The 18,302-nt window shown below is 34.5% G+C and overlaps 1 protein-coding gene across 3 annotated transcripts in view; it reads left to right on the top strand.

The window, feature by feature from the left end:
* The window catches only part of STXBP5 (syntaxin binding protein 5), a 168,925-nt gene that overhangs the window by 54,078 nt on the left and 96,545 nt on the right, over positions 1 to 18,302 (top strand). For all 3 annotated transcript variants that reach the window (XM_003480238.4, XM_003480237.4, XM_021072127.1), the window contains exons 7-8: positions 1,120 to 1,203; positions 11,379 to 11,502. In XM_003480238.4, coding sequence (XP_003480286.1) covers positions 1,120 to 1,203; positions 11,379 to 11,502 — 208 coding nt within the window. The remainder of the gene's footprint in view (positions 1 to 1,119; positions 1,204 to 11,378; positions 11,503 to 18,302) is intronic.

Genomic DNA, 18,302 nt, shown 5'->3' with positions numbered 1-18,302 from the left:
GGGATAGTTAAAATGATATCTGAAGGATTAGTAGGATTAGTCAGGCAGAAAGGATGGCATTCAAATAGAGTGGCCCAGTTAGGATAACCAGGTGCAAAGGCTCAAAGGTAAGGGAGAACATGAACTGGAAGATATACTGGAATGTATTGGGTAGGAGGGATTGGAAGGGGATAAAGCTGAGGAGGTAAGCAGAGGCCAGACTCTTATGAATCTTGTAGGTCAGATTATTCAGTCTGGACTTGATCCTGAAAGTAATGGTAAGGCATTAAAAAGTTTTAAGTAAAAGCATGCATTGCATGATCAGTTTTGCATTTTAGAACTATCACTCTGGCCACAATGTGGAATGGGTTAAATGAGGAGCAAGACTGGAGAGTCAGGGAAACCAGAGACCAGAGAAGAGATCCTTGTGTCTTGAACCAGAAAAGAGGTACTGTAGGTGGAGGAAAGTGAAATACGGAGCTCTGAGAATGTAAATTTAAAATTACTAGTAAGAGAGAGGCTAGAGTTAAGGATGACTATAAGGTTTTTGCCTGAGTGACTTAATGAATATTTAAAAGAAAAAGAATGCTCTAAGAGGCACTGCAACAGGGAATACTAGAAAAGAAGGTAGTTAAGAAAATAATGAATTCACTTTCGGGCACATTTACTCTGAAATTCTTGTGGAATAATAAGTGAAGATGGAGTTATAAGCCTGAATCTCTTGAGAAGGGTCTAGGATAGATGTAATTTGTAAGTAATCGAAATGTAGATGCATAAATGAGATTGTGATAATATGTTAAATTAGAAAAGTTTGTAAACTCTAAAGCACATACAAATGATAATTTTTATTAGTAACATATTAACTAATGAAAATGTATACTATGGACTTCAAAATGGTACTGTTTCATTTTCAATAAGTTAGTTGTATGATATACGTTGAATTCCTAATCATCAAAGGCATATAAATATGCAGTGCAGTATTCTCATTTATCATGTGATTAGTAATAGCAGTACAGATGTTTAATTATAATTTCATACCTGAAGCATAGGAATGATAATAGTTATCTTTATTGTCATCAAATAAATGTTTCATATGATTAATATCATTCCTAGGTAATGTGGCATTTTCTTTTATTACAGCTTTTGATTGGCTTTGAATCTGGAACAGTAGTGTTATGGGACCTCAAATCAAAGAAAGCCGACTACAGATACACGTACGATGAGGTAATAACATTATTTTTGCTAATCAAAAGCTGTTGTTTTTTCAGCTTAGAATGGCTTCTCTAAGAACTTAATTCGTAATTTTTGTTTAGGCAACCTTTGTAATTGCAATAATACACGATTTTTTGTATATATATAAAATAATATAGTCACATAGCTCAAAAGATACAAAAAAACCCTTTCCAGCTGTCATTTGGCCATCCAGTTCCCTTACCTCGAGTACCAGTGTTAGTTTCTCATGTATTCTTACAGAGGTATTTTCTTCATTTATAAGAAAATTAATAAATACATGCTATTTTTAAATTTTATACAAATGGTAGTATACTGTATTTGTAGTTTTCTTGCTTTAAGATCCAAATAAAGATTGTAATTATATATCATAATATATATATTTTTTTAATCCTCAGATTTTCTATAGTTTGGATGGTATTTTGAGGCTTGATCAAATCAGGGTTCACTTTTCATTTTTAGCAAGTCTCCTTCATAGATGATGCTGATGCTTTTCTGCCAGGTTGAATGTTAATTTCTGTTTGTGATATTAGCAGCCAGTGATGTTCAAGTTCTAGATCTTTTAGTGTGTAGTTGTTGCAAAATACAGAAGTTCTAATTTTATAATTCCTTCTCTGTTATCTGGGATGCTTTAGTAAAGGGTAATTTTTATCTACTCTTATATAGTAGTGCAGTTTGGATAGGAACAACAAAATAAATGCTTGATTCTTTTCTTTTATTTCAGTATTTACTATAAAGGAGTTGTTCTCTAGTGATCTCAGTGATGGGGAATTTGTTCTTATTTTCCATTTCACTGTGTACTCAAAGATTTAAACATTTTATATGCTTCAATACATTGAAGTTGTTATCCTTATTGATTTTCAAATTGTCCCATCTTTGGTCAATGAATCTCTTCCAGTTGGTTCCTGAGTCCTTTGGTGATAATAGTCTTGGATAGCTTCTTTGCCATCTGTTATAACAAAATATGCCTATTAATCTTGTATGTTTCTGTCCCACACTTAGAATATCTTTTTCCATGAAACTGGGTTCTTTCGATGTGAAATGGTATCTGGTGACCATAATTTGGGTACCAGCAGTGTTTACAATTTCTATTCAGTAGATAAATCTAGGAAATGTGTAATTGATTTTGTTTGTTTGTTTTTAAGAAATATGTGTTCATATTGATGCTTTCAGATACTCAAACAGCAGACTGAGTTGAGTAGCTGTAGCAATACTTGGAATACTTGGTAAATGTCTGCATACTATCTTTGTAAGCTTGACTGAAAGAGGAGTTCCTTTGTTTTTATACCTGTATGCTTTTTGTATTCAAAGCTTTTCAGTTGGTATTCTGTGACTCACCAATCAAAATCTTGAAATTATTTTAAAAGAATATTTTTAATAAAGAGTTCTTATCATTTCTCTGGAAGCTTTATAGCCTGTAAAACTGTTTTCTCTGTCAAAATGAAAGCACATTTTAAAAATGGACTTTTTTTGTTTTGCCTTTGTAATTTAATCTTTGCTTGTAATCTTTGCTTTAGCCACTATGGAGTCACAGGGAGTGGCTTTACCCTCCCACCTTAAATATACTGAAAAAATATATGAAAGAACAGTTTGTAGAAATTAGCAGGTAGTGTAGAGTAGGGATTCCTTAGAGAGGGGAAGCAAGATGAGCCTTTCAGTTGCCTTCGCTTAGAGATTTTCCAGGTCTCAGTCCATGAAGGAGGAATCTAGATGGAAGCCCAGTAGTCTCCCTAAGTTGAGGGGACAGAGTTGGGAAATGGGAGAGGATATCCATAGCTCATAAAACAGGGTGATAAAGAATAGAGAACTGCCTAGAGAGAGAGTTTTGAAAATCGGTGAAGAGCCATTCACCCCAAGTCTTCAGTTGAATACTGGTTAGTTCATGGTTGTGAAAAAGGTTTGGAAAAGATCCATTGGAAAGGGGTAAGTAGAACAATTCTCATAGCATACACAGAACTGAGAGTAGTTCACATTCCTAACAGAGTGGAGAAACCTTGTAATGGACAGGCCATCAGGAAGAGTACTCAGAAAGTGGTATTGCCTTAGTAGTGGGGCCAAACTAGCTCTGTGTTAAAGACTGGCTTAGCTGGCCTAACAAAGCTCAAAAGCTCAAAAGCTCAAAAGAAAGCCTGCAAAGTCCAAGTTGTTTCCAAGTAACTACATCCCAGAAAAAAAGGCTCAAAAATATTTATAAGAGTATAATAGCCTACTGTAAATTTCATAATGACCAGTATCCAAATGAAAATCTATGAGGCATGCAAAGCCAGAAAACATGCAAAATGAGAAGAAAATGCAATCAGTAGAAATAGACTCAGAAATCATATAGATGAATTAATAGACAAGAATATTAAAACAAATATTAAATAGACTCATATGCTCTAAAAGGTAAATGAAAGTTGTTGAAGAAAGTTGACGAAAGACATATGAGGCTTCAAAAACACAAGTGGAATGAGTTTCTGAGATGAAAAATGTCTGAGAGGAAAAATACTCTGGATGGGTTTACCAAAAGATTTGGTATTGCAGAAGAAAAAAACTTGATTAACATGAAGACATAAGGCAGTAGAAACTGATCAACATTAAAGATGGGCAAAGAATGAGCAGAACGTTAGTGAACTGTGGTACATCATCAAGAAGACTAATGTATGTGCATTAGGAGTCCCAGAGGGGAGCATGTGGACAGAAAATATATTTGAAAAAATAATGACCCAGAGTTTACCAAATTTGATGAAAACTTTAAACCCTATAAACTTACAGAATATATAGAGGAGTTCCCCTCGTAGCTCAGTGGTTAACAAATCCGACTAGGAACCACGAAGTTGTGGGTTCGATTCCTGGCCTGGCTCGGTGGGTTAAGGATCTGGCGTTGCCAGGAGCTGTGGTGTAGGTCGCAGACACGGCTTGGATCTGGCGATGCTGTGGCTCTGGCCTAGGCCAGCGGCTACAGCTCCAATTAGACCCCTAGCCTGGGAACCTCCATATGCTGCAGGTGCAGCCCGAAAAAGCAAAAAAAAGAATATATAGATATCTTCAGTTCAGTGAACTCAAAGCAGGAGAAGACTACAAATAAGCACATCACATATTGCAGTTGATTAAAACTATTACCTAGTTAAAGAGAAAAATCTTTAGATTTTTTTCTCCAGAGGTTGGAGAGGAAGCAGGCAACACATTACAGAAGAGCAGAGATTAAAATGACAGCACATGGTTTCCTTAGAAACAATGCAAGCCAGAACAGTATTGAATAATACTTTTACAGTTCTGAAAGTAAAAACTGTCAACCTAGAATTATATCCAGCAAAAATATCTTTTCAAAAACAAAGTAAAACAAACATGTTTATACACATAAAAAACTCAAAGAATTCATCATTTGCAGACTTTCACTACAAGGCATGCTTTAGACTTCTGTTAAGAAGTCTTTCATGCAGAAGGGAAATGATATGAGATGGATATTTGTATCTACTCAAAGGAATGAAGGACACCAGAATGGCAGCTATATAGGTAGATATAAAGGCCTACTATTTTTTAATCTTGTAATTAATATTCAAGGCAAACATCATAAAAATGCATTGTAGGGTTTATGACAGATGTAGAATTAAAATATAAATGATAACACAAAGCAAAGGTCAGGAGAGAGAATGTTGTTGGTTGATAAGGATAACAGGGAGTTCCTGTTGTGGCACAGTGGATTATGAACCAGACATAGTGTCTGTGAGGATGTGGGTTCAGTCCCTAGCCCCACTCAGTGGGTTAAGGATCTGGCATTGCCTCAAGCTGTGGCATAGGTTGGAGATGCTGTTCAGGCCTGGTGTTGCCATGGCTATGGCGTAGACCAGATATGCAGCTCCAATTCAACCCCTAGCCTGGGAACTTCCATCAGACACAGGCGCGGCCATTTAAAACAAACAAACAAAAAAGGAATAACAGCGTTATTATGCTGTACTGTGCATAAAGTGATATACTATAATAACTGAAGGTGTACTACAGTAAGGTGGACATGTATTGCAGATTCTAAAGGGACCATCAAAGCAACAACAATAGTAAGTCAAAGAGGAAATAAAATGAAGTTTTAAAATGTTTCACCAAAGGAAGGCAGGAGAAAAGGGAAAAAGGAAACAAAGAGTAGATGGAAGAAATAGGGGAAAAAAATAGCAATATGGTATATTTAAATGTAGCTGTGTCAACAGTCATATTAAATGTAAATGGTTTAAGTATCCCAATTAAAAGGCAGAGATAGTCAAACTGTATTAAAAAGCAAGATCCAACTATATGCTATCTATAAGAAACCCACTTTAAATATAAAGACATTGATGTTTTAGAAAAAAAAAAAACAGATGGAAAAAGTAATGTTAGGAGTCATCAAAAGACTACTGAAATGGCTAGATCAGAGTAAATAAATATCAGAGCACCCCAGTCAACTATATAATATACATTCTTTTCAAGTACATGCAGAACATTTGATGAAGACAAATTGTATTTTGCACCATAAAATCAATCTCAATGAATTTTAAAAATTGAAATTATAGGGACTTCCATCGTGGTGCAGCGGAAATGAATCCGACTAGGAGCCATGAGGTTGCAGGTTTGATCCCTGGCATCGCTCAGTGGGTCAAGGTTCTGGCGTAGCCGTGAGCTGTGGTAATAATTGCAGATGCGGCCGTGAGCTGTGGTAATAATCGCAGATGCGGCGTGGATCTGGCATTGCTGTGGCTGTGCCATAGGCTGGCGGCTACAGCTCTGATTAGACCCCTAGCCTGGGAACCTCTATATGCCATGGGTACAGCCCTAAAAAGACAAAAATTAAAAAAAATAAAAATTGAAATTATAAAAAAATGTTCTTTCTTTGTAATGGAATTAAATTAGAAATCAATAGTAAAAAGATAAGAGGAGCTCCTGTTGTAGCTTAGCATGTTATGAACCTAACTAGTATCCATGAGGATGTGGGTTTGATCCATCTCTGGCCTTGCTCAGTGGGTTAAGGATCTGGCATTGGGGTCAGCAGTGGTGTGGGTCGCAGATGCGCCTTGGATCCAGTGTTTGTGGCTGTGGTGTACACCGGCAACTGCAGCTCTGATTCGACCCCCTAGCCTGGGAACTTCTTATGTCTCAAGTGTGGCCCTAAAAAAAACAAACAGCAAAAAAAAAAAAAAAAAAATTATAAATAAAAAGGTAGATAGAAAGTCATGAATATTTAAAAGTAAACAACATAACTTTTAGATAACGCATGGGTCAAAGAAGAGATAAAAGAAAAATGAGGAAATTTTTTTTTTCTTTTTAGGGCTGCATCTGCAGCATATGGAAGTTCCCAGGCTGAAGGTTGGACTGGAACTGTAGCTGTAGCCCTATGCCACAGCCATAGCAACACTGGATCTAAGCTGCATATGCGATACAGCAGCTTGTGGCAATGCAGGATCCTTAACCCTTTGAGTGAGAGCAGGCATTGAACCCATATCATAACGAAGACTATATAGGGTTCTTAACCCACTGAGCTACAATGGAAACTCTAGGAAATAATTTGAACTGAAAAAAAAATTATGACATATTGAAGTCTATGAAATGCTACTAGACCATTCATTATAGCACTAAATATTAGAAAACAAGAAAAGTCTCTAATCAATGTCCTCAGCTTTCTCCATAAAAAAAGAAAAAGAGTAGATTAAACCCAGAGTGTACTGAAGAATTGAAATAATGACAGAAATAATAATAATAACAAATTAATGAAATAGATAACAGAAAAAGTTAACTATTTTGTGAAGATCAATAAAATCGATAAATATGTAGCCAAAGGGATAAGAAAAAAGAGAAAAAGAAACAGATTACCCATACCAGGCATGAGAAAGGAGATATGACTTTAATTTCTAAATACAAAGAGAATAATAAGGATATATGTACAACTTAATACCAAAAAATTCAACCACGTTGATGAAATAGACAAATTCCTTGAGAGAGACTAAATTCCTTGAAAGTACCAAAGCTCACTCTAGAAGAAATGGTTAACCTGCGTTGCTCTATATTTACTACAAACATTTTTAATGAAAATTCCAGGCTTAGAAGACTCGCTGGTGAATTTTACCAAATAATACCCATTGTACCCAAATTCTCGCAATTATAAGAGAAGGATACACTTCCCAACTCATCCTGTGAAACCACCATTATCTTCATACCAAATCCAGACCAAAAAAAAAAAAATGACAAGAAAACCACAGACTAATGAACGGAGATGCAGCAGAGATGCAGATTCATAACATTTATTCTTTAATAAATTAGTCTTTATTCTACAGAAAAAAATTCTGTAAATATTAATATACGGTTAATCCTTGAACAATGGTGGTTAGGGGTACCAACCTGCCACCAGGAAAAAAATCCACATATAACAGAGTCAGCCATCCATATACTCCATTCCTCTGTATCCATGGTTCCATAACCATGGATTCAACCAACCACATGTTGTTTGGTACTGTAATGTATATTATTAAAACCAAATCTGCATATGCGGGACTGCATGATTCAAACTCCTGTTGTTAAAGAACAGCAGAGTCAACTGTATTTGTAGTATAAATATACTTACATAGTGTATACTGATACTACTTTAAAGTATAATATATTATATATACATATACCTGTATGTACATATACATGGCTAATACATATATAGTATTACACTTCATGATATTAGACTATTAGGAAAAAATAGATCTTTTATCAAGGTGAATTTGTATTTTAAAAATTGAGAAATGGGAAAATTATGCTTGTTTATTGCATGTAAAAGTTCGCATTTGGTGATTTCTTCTGTGGGGTATTTTCTGTTATTTGTTTTTCTGTGTTATCCAGAAAAAGTATGAACTACTGGTCCCTATAATTAGTATTTATTTTCAGAATGCTTAATAATTTAAATGTCTTAAAAATATACTTTTAAACAAAGATGTATTTTTTTTAGCAAGGTAGAAATGTTCATTTTTGCTACACAATATATATTTATGTACCAATATACATTTATATATATATGATTAGAATTTTTATTTATAATTTCCAGACACTATAAACCTCTCATGTTTCCTTCATCAGTTAAAAAAATAATCAAATAGCTTTGGGTATAGCTTCTTAGCACTACTTATATTTTACAGAAATAATTTCATCTGTTAAGTTTACTGAGGAATTGCTTATTTTAAGATTGAGTTTATGGAATGTCTTGTGTATATTTTGCAATAAATTTATTACTGTTTTAAGATTTTATTTAGAATTTTGTTAGAGATATTTTGACCCTAAAACATTGTTTTAAATATTAGCATTTAAAAGTACAGCTGATTGTCTGTATTATCATTTAAATTTTAAAATGATTCATAATTTTATTTAATTTAAATTTATAAGCATATGAGGAACCCAAATGGGTATCGAATAAGGTGATAGTAAGTGATGACTTTGTATATGAGTGAAACTCTTTATCTTGTATGGCCACACCTGTGGCATATGGAAATTCCTGGGCCAGGGTTTGAGCTGAGCCGCAGCTGTGGCAACACTGGGCCCTTTAACCCACTGCACCAGGCCAGTGTTGAACCTGCACCTCTGCAGGGACTTCAGCCGCTAGTGTTAGATTCTTAACCCACTCTGCCATAGCAGGAACTCCTGTAAGTGAAACTCTTAAATTGCAGTTACATGGTTTTTGTGCACTATGTGCACTCTGCAGTTTAGACATTCCAGTAGGATAGCTTTTAGAGTCTGCTGACCATTAAGAACAAGAAGTGTATCAACTTATGTAGAAAAAAACTATTTAAAGAGAAACTAGGAGAGTGATTTAAACAAAAATTACAGACAAAATTTAAATATGTTAGAATAAAAAAATCAAAGGGTTACATACTTTTGTCATGTAAAAATATTTTTCGTAAACATTGGCATGAATGTATCTTTTGGAATTAATGTTTTCGTGTATTTTTTTGGATATATACCCAGGAGTGGAATTGGTGGATCATATGGTGGCTGTTTTTAGGTTTTTGAGAAATCTCCATACTGTTTTCCACACTTCTGCATCAGTTTGCATTTCTCTGAAGCAGTGTGCAAAGGCTCCCTTTTCTCCACATTCTCACCAACATCTATTATTTGTGTTCTTTTTGATGATAGGCATTCTGACAGTTGTGAGGTGATATCTCATTGTGGTTTTTATTTGCATGTCCCTGATTAGTGATGTTGAGCATCTTTTCATGTGCCAAATGCAATAACCAAATAACCCCTTATCAACATAGTTTGCAAATACCTGCTCTTATTCTGTAGGATGTCTTTTGTTTATGATTTCCTTTAGTGTGCAAAAGCTTTTAAGTTTAATTGGATCCTACTTGTTTGTTTTTGTCTTTATTTCCATTACTCTAGGAGTAGATTCAAAAACATAGTGCTGTGACTTATGTTGAAGGGTGTTCTGCTTATGTTTTCCTCTAGGAGTTTTTTTGGTATCTGGTTTTTGACATTTAGATCTCTAATCCATTTTGAGTTTATTTTTGTATATTGTGTTAGAGAATGTTTTTATTTCATTCTTTTACATGTAGCTGTCCAGTTTTCCCAGCACCATGTATTGAAGAAACTATCTTTTCTACTTGAATATTCTTGTTTCCTTGTCATAGATTAATTGACCTTGGGTGCATGGGTTTATTTCTAGGCTCTCTTTCCTGTTCCATTGATCTGTGTCTTTTTTTTTTTTTTCAGTACCATACTGTTTTGATGACTGTAGTTTTATAGTGTAGTTTGAAGTCATGGATTGTGATTCCTCCAGCTTTGTTCTTTCTCATGATTGTTTTGGCTATTTAAGGTCTTTTATGTTTCCATATAAAATTTTAAAATTATTTGTTCTGTAAAAAATGCCATTGGTAATGTGATAGCAATTACATTGAATCTGTAGATTGTCTTGGGTAGTATGGTCATTTTAACAATATTGAGTCTTCCAATCCAAGAACATGGTATATCTTTCCACCTGTTTGTGTCATCTTTAATTTCTTTCATCAGCATCTTACAGTTTTTGGAATAAGGTCTTTTGGCTCCTTAGGTATGTTTATTCCTAACTATTTTGTTCTTTTTGATGCAGTGGTAAATGGAATTGTTTGCTTAAAAGGTACATGCACCTCAGAGTTTGTAGCAGCATTATTTACAATTGCCAAGATATGGAAGCAACCTAAGCATTCATTAACAGATGAATGGATAAATAAGATGTGATATATATACAAGGGAATATTACTCAGCCACAAAGAATGAAATTTTATCATTTGCAGCAAAATGGATGGACTTGGAGGGCATTATACTAAGTGGAATAAGTCAGTCAAAGACAAATACTGTATGATGTTACTTATATGTGGAATCTAAAAAGTACAAACTAGTGACTATAACAAAAAAGAAGCAGATTCACAGAACAAACTAGTGTTTACTAGTGGAGAGCAGAGGAAAGGAACAGTATAGGGATAGAGCAATGGGGAACATGAGCTATTAGATGTGACATAGGCTCAAGGATGTATTGTCCAACACAGGGAATATAGCCAATATTTTGTAATAACTGAATGCAAAGTAATCTTTAAAAGTTATATACAAATTTTTTTAAAATTTAAATACAAAGTTTAAAATGAAAAAATATTTTTCAGATAGTTTGTGTCTCAGACATATAAAATAAATTTTCACATTTTAAAAATCACCTTGATAATTACTGTGAGAAATAGATAACGTGTCTTGAACCTCAATCTGAGGTATTTTTAATTGATCTTAATTCCAACCCTACATTTGTGTCTTAGAATTTTAGTTAATTTTAAAAATGTGTACTAATTTGTCAATGCAACTAGTTTTCCCAATGGAATTGGTTATAATTGCTTAATAATTTATGTTTAGTTATCGTTTATTCTAAGAAACTGTAAGGATACATTTTGTTTGCCTGAACTTGTCAACGATACATATGTCACTTACATTATCCTTATGCTTACTTAAGGAGTAAAAAAAAAAAATTAAATAGTGTCAAAACCAAATTAAATCTCATTTTCATGACAGGAGGACTAAATTATTATGGGAATTGGAGGTTAATGTATTGACTTCAGTTTTGGAAATAAGAAAAGGTTTAAAGTGAAAATTAATTATATTACCAATTATGAGTAACTTAGTGTTTAAATAAATTTATATCTTTGAAAATGAAATTCTCCACTCCTCTTCTATAGGCTATCCACTCTGTTGCTTGGCATCATGAAGGAAAACAATTTATTTGCAGCCATTCAGATGGCACCTTGACTATATGGAATGTGAGGTCCCCTGCTAAGCCTGTACAGACGATAACTCCACATGGTAAGAATCTATCCCTTTTAAACAGTACCTAAATTGTGATGGACAGGAAACTGCTTTTGAGTTTGCACTTGGATTTGTCTGTTTTTGATAATAAGGATCAGTTTTCTTGTTTTGAATTTAAAATATTTACACATAATAGAAATAATTTGTTACAACTATATAAATTAAATCTTAACTATATTTGCAGTTCAAATTGCAAACTATAGTTTGGAGAAAATGAAAAGTTACATAATCTTCTGAATATTGTTTCTCCAGTCATCCAAAAAGTAGATAATTTTGTGAGTGATATGACTGATTTTAAGCTTTTGTCATCTTAAAGTTGTCAGTTGCAAAATGTTAATGTATATTTAATATGTATTGAAACACATATACAAAAGTATTATGTTCGGGATCCCCAAAATGACCCCAGATTTGATTCACTAGGAAGACTCATTGGACTCAGGAAAAAGATGCTAAGCAAAATCAGCAAAGGGAAAAGGCACGTGGGGTGCAATCTGGAGGAAGCCCAGCATAAGCTTCCAACAGTCTTCCTCCACTGGAGTTGCACTGGACGTGCTTAATTCCTCTAGCAGGTAGTTATTACCATCTGTATGAAACATTTTCTCCCAGGGAAGCTCACCTGAGCCTAGCAGTCCGGAGTTTGTATTGGCATCAGTCCATAGGCACCCTCTACTTTAACATGTACCAAGATTTCAGATGCTGAGAAAGAAAGCAGAGATTCATCATAAACCACGTTTTGTACAAGTAGCTGAGGTCCAGTGACTGTAGCACCCTTATCAGTCTGGGAATGGTGGAAGCCATCTCAAAAGTACAAAGTTTTTAATTTGACTGTTCATTTTCTACATTGCAGTAATTCAGAAAGTACTAATTTTTTAAAGGGGGGCATTCATATTTTAAAGCAGGCAAAACATTAGCGATAGCTACAGAAGTACTTTTTAGTATGCTGCTGATTTAAAAAAACAGTTTTATTCCCTCAATTTGCTGGTTAAGGATCTCTCAGGCTAGAATTGGGAGAATGCAGATTAATACAGAATTTGTAGTATTTAGCCAAAAAAGGGTAACCTATTAAAATTATTTGCTTTTACAAACAAAACAAAGGATATTTGATTTAATTTTTTTTTTTCAAATTTAGAATCCAAACAAAATGTAAAGGTACATTTTTTTTTTTCTGTGGCAGGTGTTAAAAAGTAGGATGGCATCTGTTGCACAGTATAGGAGCCTAAAAATGTAGGTTATCAAATATACTATAAAATGTGAATTATTTTATTTATAAAGTATGAATTATTTTCAGCAGTAGTAATGCGATAGCTACCTACCAACTTTGAGTTTGTGTTGATGGCTGAGTTCAGTGGCAAAACTAAGTGCATTTTTTTGTGCATTATGGCACAAAAATGTTTTTTTCATTTGATAACAAGGTTATATATTCCACATATACATATACCATATTTTTGGTGTACTAAATGTCTGTTCTGATGGATTGAAATGTAGGAATTTTTCTCATCACTGTTATGTCTCTTGCTTTTGCTTTATAAGCAGTTATGATAAATTTTGGTTTTTTTCATATCTAAACCTGTATAATAGTCAAGTATTGAAAAATGTTTATAAGCATTACTTTGATAGCCAGGAACTGATTGTACTTTTATTTATTCATTCAGCAAGTATAAGTTCTACTATGTGATAGGCGTCATTCTACACCTGGATCAAATAAGCAAAATGTTAAGTGAGAGTACCTGAAAACTATGACATACTCTACATATGTGATTATAGTAAATATAAATTTGAATATAGTATTTACTTGATAGGATAGGACCAAAATATTTTTAGATTAGAATAGTATTCCCCAAAATATATTTTACAGTACTGATTTTTCCTATGTTAATAAGTTTTTTGGTCCAAGAAGTTTTCTTAATATTTGATGTACACTATGAATCTCTAAGAGATTCATATATACGTGTGTGTGTGTGTGTATATATATGTGTGTATATATATATATGATTGACCCTTGAACAGCATAAAGGGTTAGGGGCAAGGACAGTCACCGCTGCCTAGTAGAAAATCTCCATATAGTCAGTCCTTGGTATCTGTGATTTTGTATCTATGGATTCAGTCAACCACAGGTCACATAGTACTCTAGGATTTACTATTAAAAAATACTCATGCAGGAGTTCCCATTGCAGCCAAGTGGTAACAAACCTGACTAGTCTCCATGAGGATGTGGGTTTGATCCCTGGCCTCGCTTACTGGGTTAAGGATCTGGAGTTGCCATGAGCTGTGGTGTAGGTCACAGATGTAGTTCGGGGATCCTGCGTTGCCATGGCTGAGGCATAGGCTGGCATCTGCGGCTCAGATCCAACCCTAGCCTGGGAACTTCCGTATGCTGCAGATGCGGCCATAAAAAGCAAAAAAAAAAAAAGAAGAAGAAAGAAAGAAAGAAAAATATTCATGCATAAGTAGACCCAGGCAGTTCAAACCTGTGTTGTTCAAGGATCAACTGTATTTTTTTATTATTTATATTGGTTTATATATTAAATTATTTTATGTGGCTTTTCCCAAACTCTTTTGAATTTAGCATCTTTAATTAACAGAATATCTCATGATTCTCTAGTGTTCCATGAATAGACTTTGAGAAATGAGGGGCTGGTGTTTGAATCAAAATTGAATTATTGATAGATTTGGTAGCTGTACTGTTCAGTTCATCCTCAGATGGCATCTTTCATTGCTAAAGTTGTTTGATAGTGGACTCTTACTCTGAGGGACATAGAGTTATCTAGATAATGGTGATAAAATGGCCAGCAAAGGAGAATAATTTGAATTCATTTAAGGTAATTTTCTGGTGTAATGTTGAATAATTTTACGATGTGTATCAAGGTGCTTGATAGTCATATGTTTTCAGAAAGCCTCCATTTGGATATCTGAAATTACTCAACAGGTGATTTTTGACTAAAACAAACAAAAATGATAATCTCCCTTTAATCTATTTTTTATGGATATCAAAGAACATTTCTCTGCAGTCAGATAACCTGGAAGGTAATTCTAGCTTTGCTGTTTGTGAAATACCTTGTAGAGATAATTACTCTTTTTCTGGGACTTAATTTCATCATAGGTAAAATGGAAGGGTTGAACAAGGTGACTTTTAAGGAGTAAAGTTTCGTGTTTATGTTGAAATTAAGCAGGATTTGTTCCATCTATTGACTGCAGAGTCAGGTCATCTCAGTGGGCTATAAATTCTGTTTAAGTCTCTAGGTAAGCCTAGAAGGTAAGCTCTGCTTCTCTTTCCCTTTTGACTTGTTTCTCTCCTATGACAGACAGGCTTTCATGTTTTAGGAGAGGACATTAATAGTCCTGGCATGGCTCAAGTACTTAACATGGGGCAGTCATCAGGGTTAAGTGATTTTTGTGGCCCAGGGCCCCACAGGATCTCTGCTATAATCCTGGGATGTGTGTGTGTATGATGTGTTGCAGAGTGAGATTTTGGTCATAGTCACCAAAGGCAAATCATTCTCAAAGGAAATGGGAGGTGATAGGCAGTCAAAATCCATAGGCATCCATTATAGGAAATGACATTTCAAGGTTTATTTTCTGGAGCTTATTCATCAGTACAATCAATCCATTTATCAAGGACTAAACCAAAATTGGAGAATTTTTATTCTATTAGGGGTTGCTGGAGGAGAAATAAATTTGGAGTTCACATAAATAAAAATCAATTTAGCATAATATTTTAAGGATGTGACATACAAAAAACTGTGTTAGTGTACTTTTAAGATTTACCAGGAGAAGCATAAAAACATTCAATAAACAGATCCATGCTGCAGTTCTTTAATGTATGTAGTTCATTACAAAGTTTTCCCTAGGTTATATATTTGAAAGAACTTACATATATACATATATAGTTTATATATACACATATATCTAGTTTATAGTTTATATATACATATATGATTTATATATTTGAAAGAACTCCACAGAACATACTCACAGATTTTATTTAAAGGCAAAAGATACTGTGCAGCAAGAGTAAAAGAATGCATGTAAGCATCCTGAGAGACATCGTGTATGAAGCTCCCACTCTGCGCTTGTGCACCTGAGGACTGTTGTGAGTCTCCAGCTCCAACCCCCAAAGTCTGGCTTCTGAGGAACTTGTTGAGAAACTCTCAGAGGGGTCCTTTAAATGGTTAATCTGGTATTGCCAGTTAGGCCAGTTGCCAACCATCCAAAACCACTACACCGGGGGTCTCCAGTTTGAGTTAGGGGACTTGGGGATCTTGAACAAACACATCCTAAGCCCCACTGCCCTTGGCCATGATCCACAAACCAGATATCCAGGTATCTTCAGTCCAACTATAAAACCAACTCTCACACTCATTTAAGGTAAGAACACCCTCATATTTCAGACTGATACTGTTAACAGTGTGATTCTCCAGTTTGAATCAGTTTATTTTCTAGAACATCATTGTTCAATAGAAATATAATGAGATCTGCATGTATAATCTTAAATTTCCTAGTAACTATACCAATAACAGTAAAAAATAGATTTTAAATAATAAATATTATTTAATCCATATATGAAAAAATTATCATTTCAACTATAAGCAACATACAAAATCGAAATATTTCATTTTTTTTGTACTCTTTGAAATCTTGTGTGTATTTTATACTTAGATCACAACTTGAACCAGCCGCATTTCAAGTGATCAGTAGCCCCGTGTGAATGGTGGCTACTATACTGGATAGCCAGCTCTAGAGTGAGAATATAACTGCTGTGTAACTACAAATGTGTTACACATTCTAAAAATGCCAAAGTTAAAAACTTAGGAAGCACTTGTTTTTGTCTGAGATATTCATTTGTTTCTTAATGCATCTTCATTCATTCATTCATTGAACAGATATCTATTTGGCACCTCTTATGTATCAGAGATTAAATACTAGAAATATATTACCCTTGAAGTCCAGCAAATGAAAATGATCTATAAACTGATAACTAAACTGTGATAAATGCCGGCAAAAGCCTGCATAGTATGATGTGGATGTGGAAATGACAGTAGTGAGTATGTTTTTAGATGAAGAGTGTAGGAAGACTTCACAAAATCAGGTAGATGAGCTTGGTCTTAAAGGATGAGTAGGGTGTGATGAGGTAGCAAAGAGCAGAGAAAGGTTATTTTAGTCAGAAGGTTCAAAGACTTACTCAAAAGCAGGATATTTTTGGAAAACTGCTAATAGTTTAATATGACCAATGTTTAAAATTCTTTTGGGCGAGCAGTAGGAAACTAAGAGAAAAGTGCATACAGAGGCAAAAAAAAAAAAAAATGTATGTATGTATCATAGTATGCTGAAGATTGGGTTCTGTGTTGGAGACCTAGTAAGTGACTTTACAGTGGGAAACATCAAATTTAAATTTTGGAAATACTGTTTTGATATTAGTGCATCAGAGGAGCTGGGAGCAGAAGAGCAAGGTCAGTTAGGAAGCCATTGTCAACAATAAATAATGATTTCATTTGTGACTGCAAATGGGAAAAACTGGACACGTGAATAAAATTCTGGAATGAGAATCACAAAGACTTGGACCAGTTCATTGTGGCTGGGAGCTTTTGGGGAATGGGAAGCAGAGCACAGTACAAGACAAGAAAAAAAAAAATCACATATTACATGGAGGTTTATATGATTTATTAAGTCGAGATTTATAATTAACCAGATCATTTCAATGACATTTATTTATTTATTTATTGTCTTTTTTGCCATTTCTTGGGCTGCTCCCGTGGCATATGGCGGTTCCCAGGCTAGGGGTCGAATCAGAGCTGTAGCCACCGGCCTACGCCACAGCCACAACAGCCACAGCAACACCAGATCCTTAACCCACTGAGCAAGGCCAGGGATCGAACCCGCAACCTCATGGTTCCTAGTTGGATTGGTTAACCACTGTGCCATGACGGGAACTCCTCAATGACTTATTGAAGTAGTAATCAGGTAGTTAAAAGAGTAAGCAAGCACAGACTTTTCTACTGAGGTGGTATAGCAGGTGAGAAGTAAGATGACACTTAGTGGTGAAACCCAGTGATCCTCCAAACGTTCTTCAGTTTATATGTGCTTTGTAAGATCTTAGCTAGTGTCTTTGTAGTTGATTTGATTCAGAAAATAGTCTAGGATTATACATGAATAAAACTTTCTGGCACATAAGCAGCAGTCAGTGGCATAATTTTAAAAATCTGGTTGAAAAAAGATCAGAGTATGTAAATCAAAAGGATCCACTAATTTGCAAGCAATATTATTAAAGAAAGGTTCCTATAAAAACTGCAACATTTTAAATTTACAGAGATAATGAAACTACTCTTAGCATCGTTTTAGGGTTTGGACAAAAAGTTTACTTGTAAAGCAATAAAACTCATTCTGGCTTTAAGTTTTATTGTAAGTTTAAATGCTGGACACAATAGAGCAACACCAGAAGACAGTTATGCAAAACAAATTTTGTACCTGGCCGGGTTTTTTGCAAGATATGTAAGTTCAGACTTGTGAAGGCTTAAAAAATATACCACCCAGTGCCCTTCTTTAAGATTGTTCCAGCCATTAAAACATTGGTGGTGAATATTGAAATACTGAATTGAGTTATACCTGAATAATTATTTTACTTCACAGAACAGAATGCATTTGTACCTGTAATCCCAAATTATGTCCATCTGACACTCCTGTTAGAATTTTGGGTGGTAGAGGAAGGAGAAAGTAAATCCTGATGCTGGTCTTCTTCAGAGCAAATATTTAAATTCTTCACTGAAAGGATTTGTATCTTTGAACAGATTGAAATAGAGGTT

Source organism: Sus scrofa, chromosome 1 (assembly GCF_000003025.6).
Source record: "Sus scrofa isolate TJ Tabasco breed Duroc chromosome 1, Sscrofa11.1, whole genome shotgun sequence".
NCBI lineage: Eukaryota > Metazoa > Chordata > Mammalia > Artiodactyla > Suidae > Sus > Sus scrofa.
This window is presented reverse-complemented; position numbering and strand designations above follow the sequence as displayed.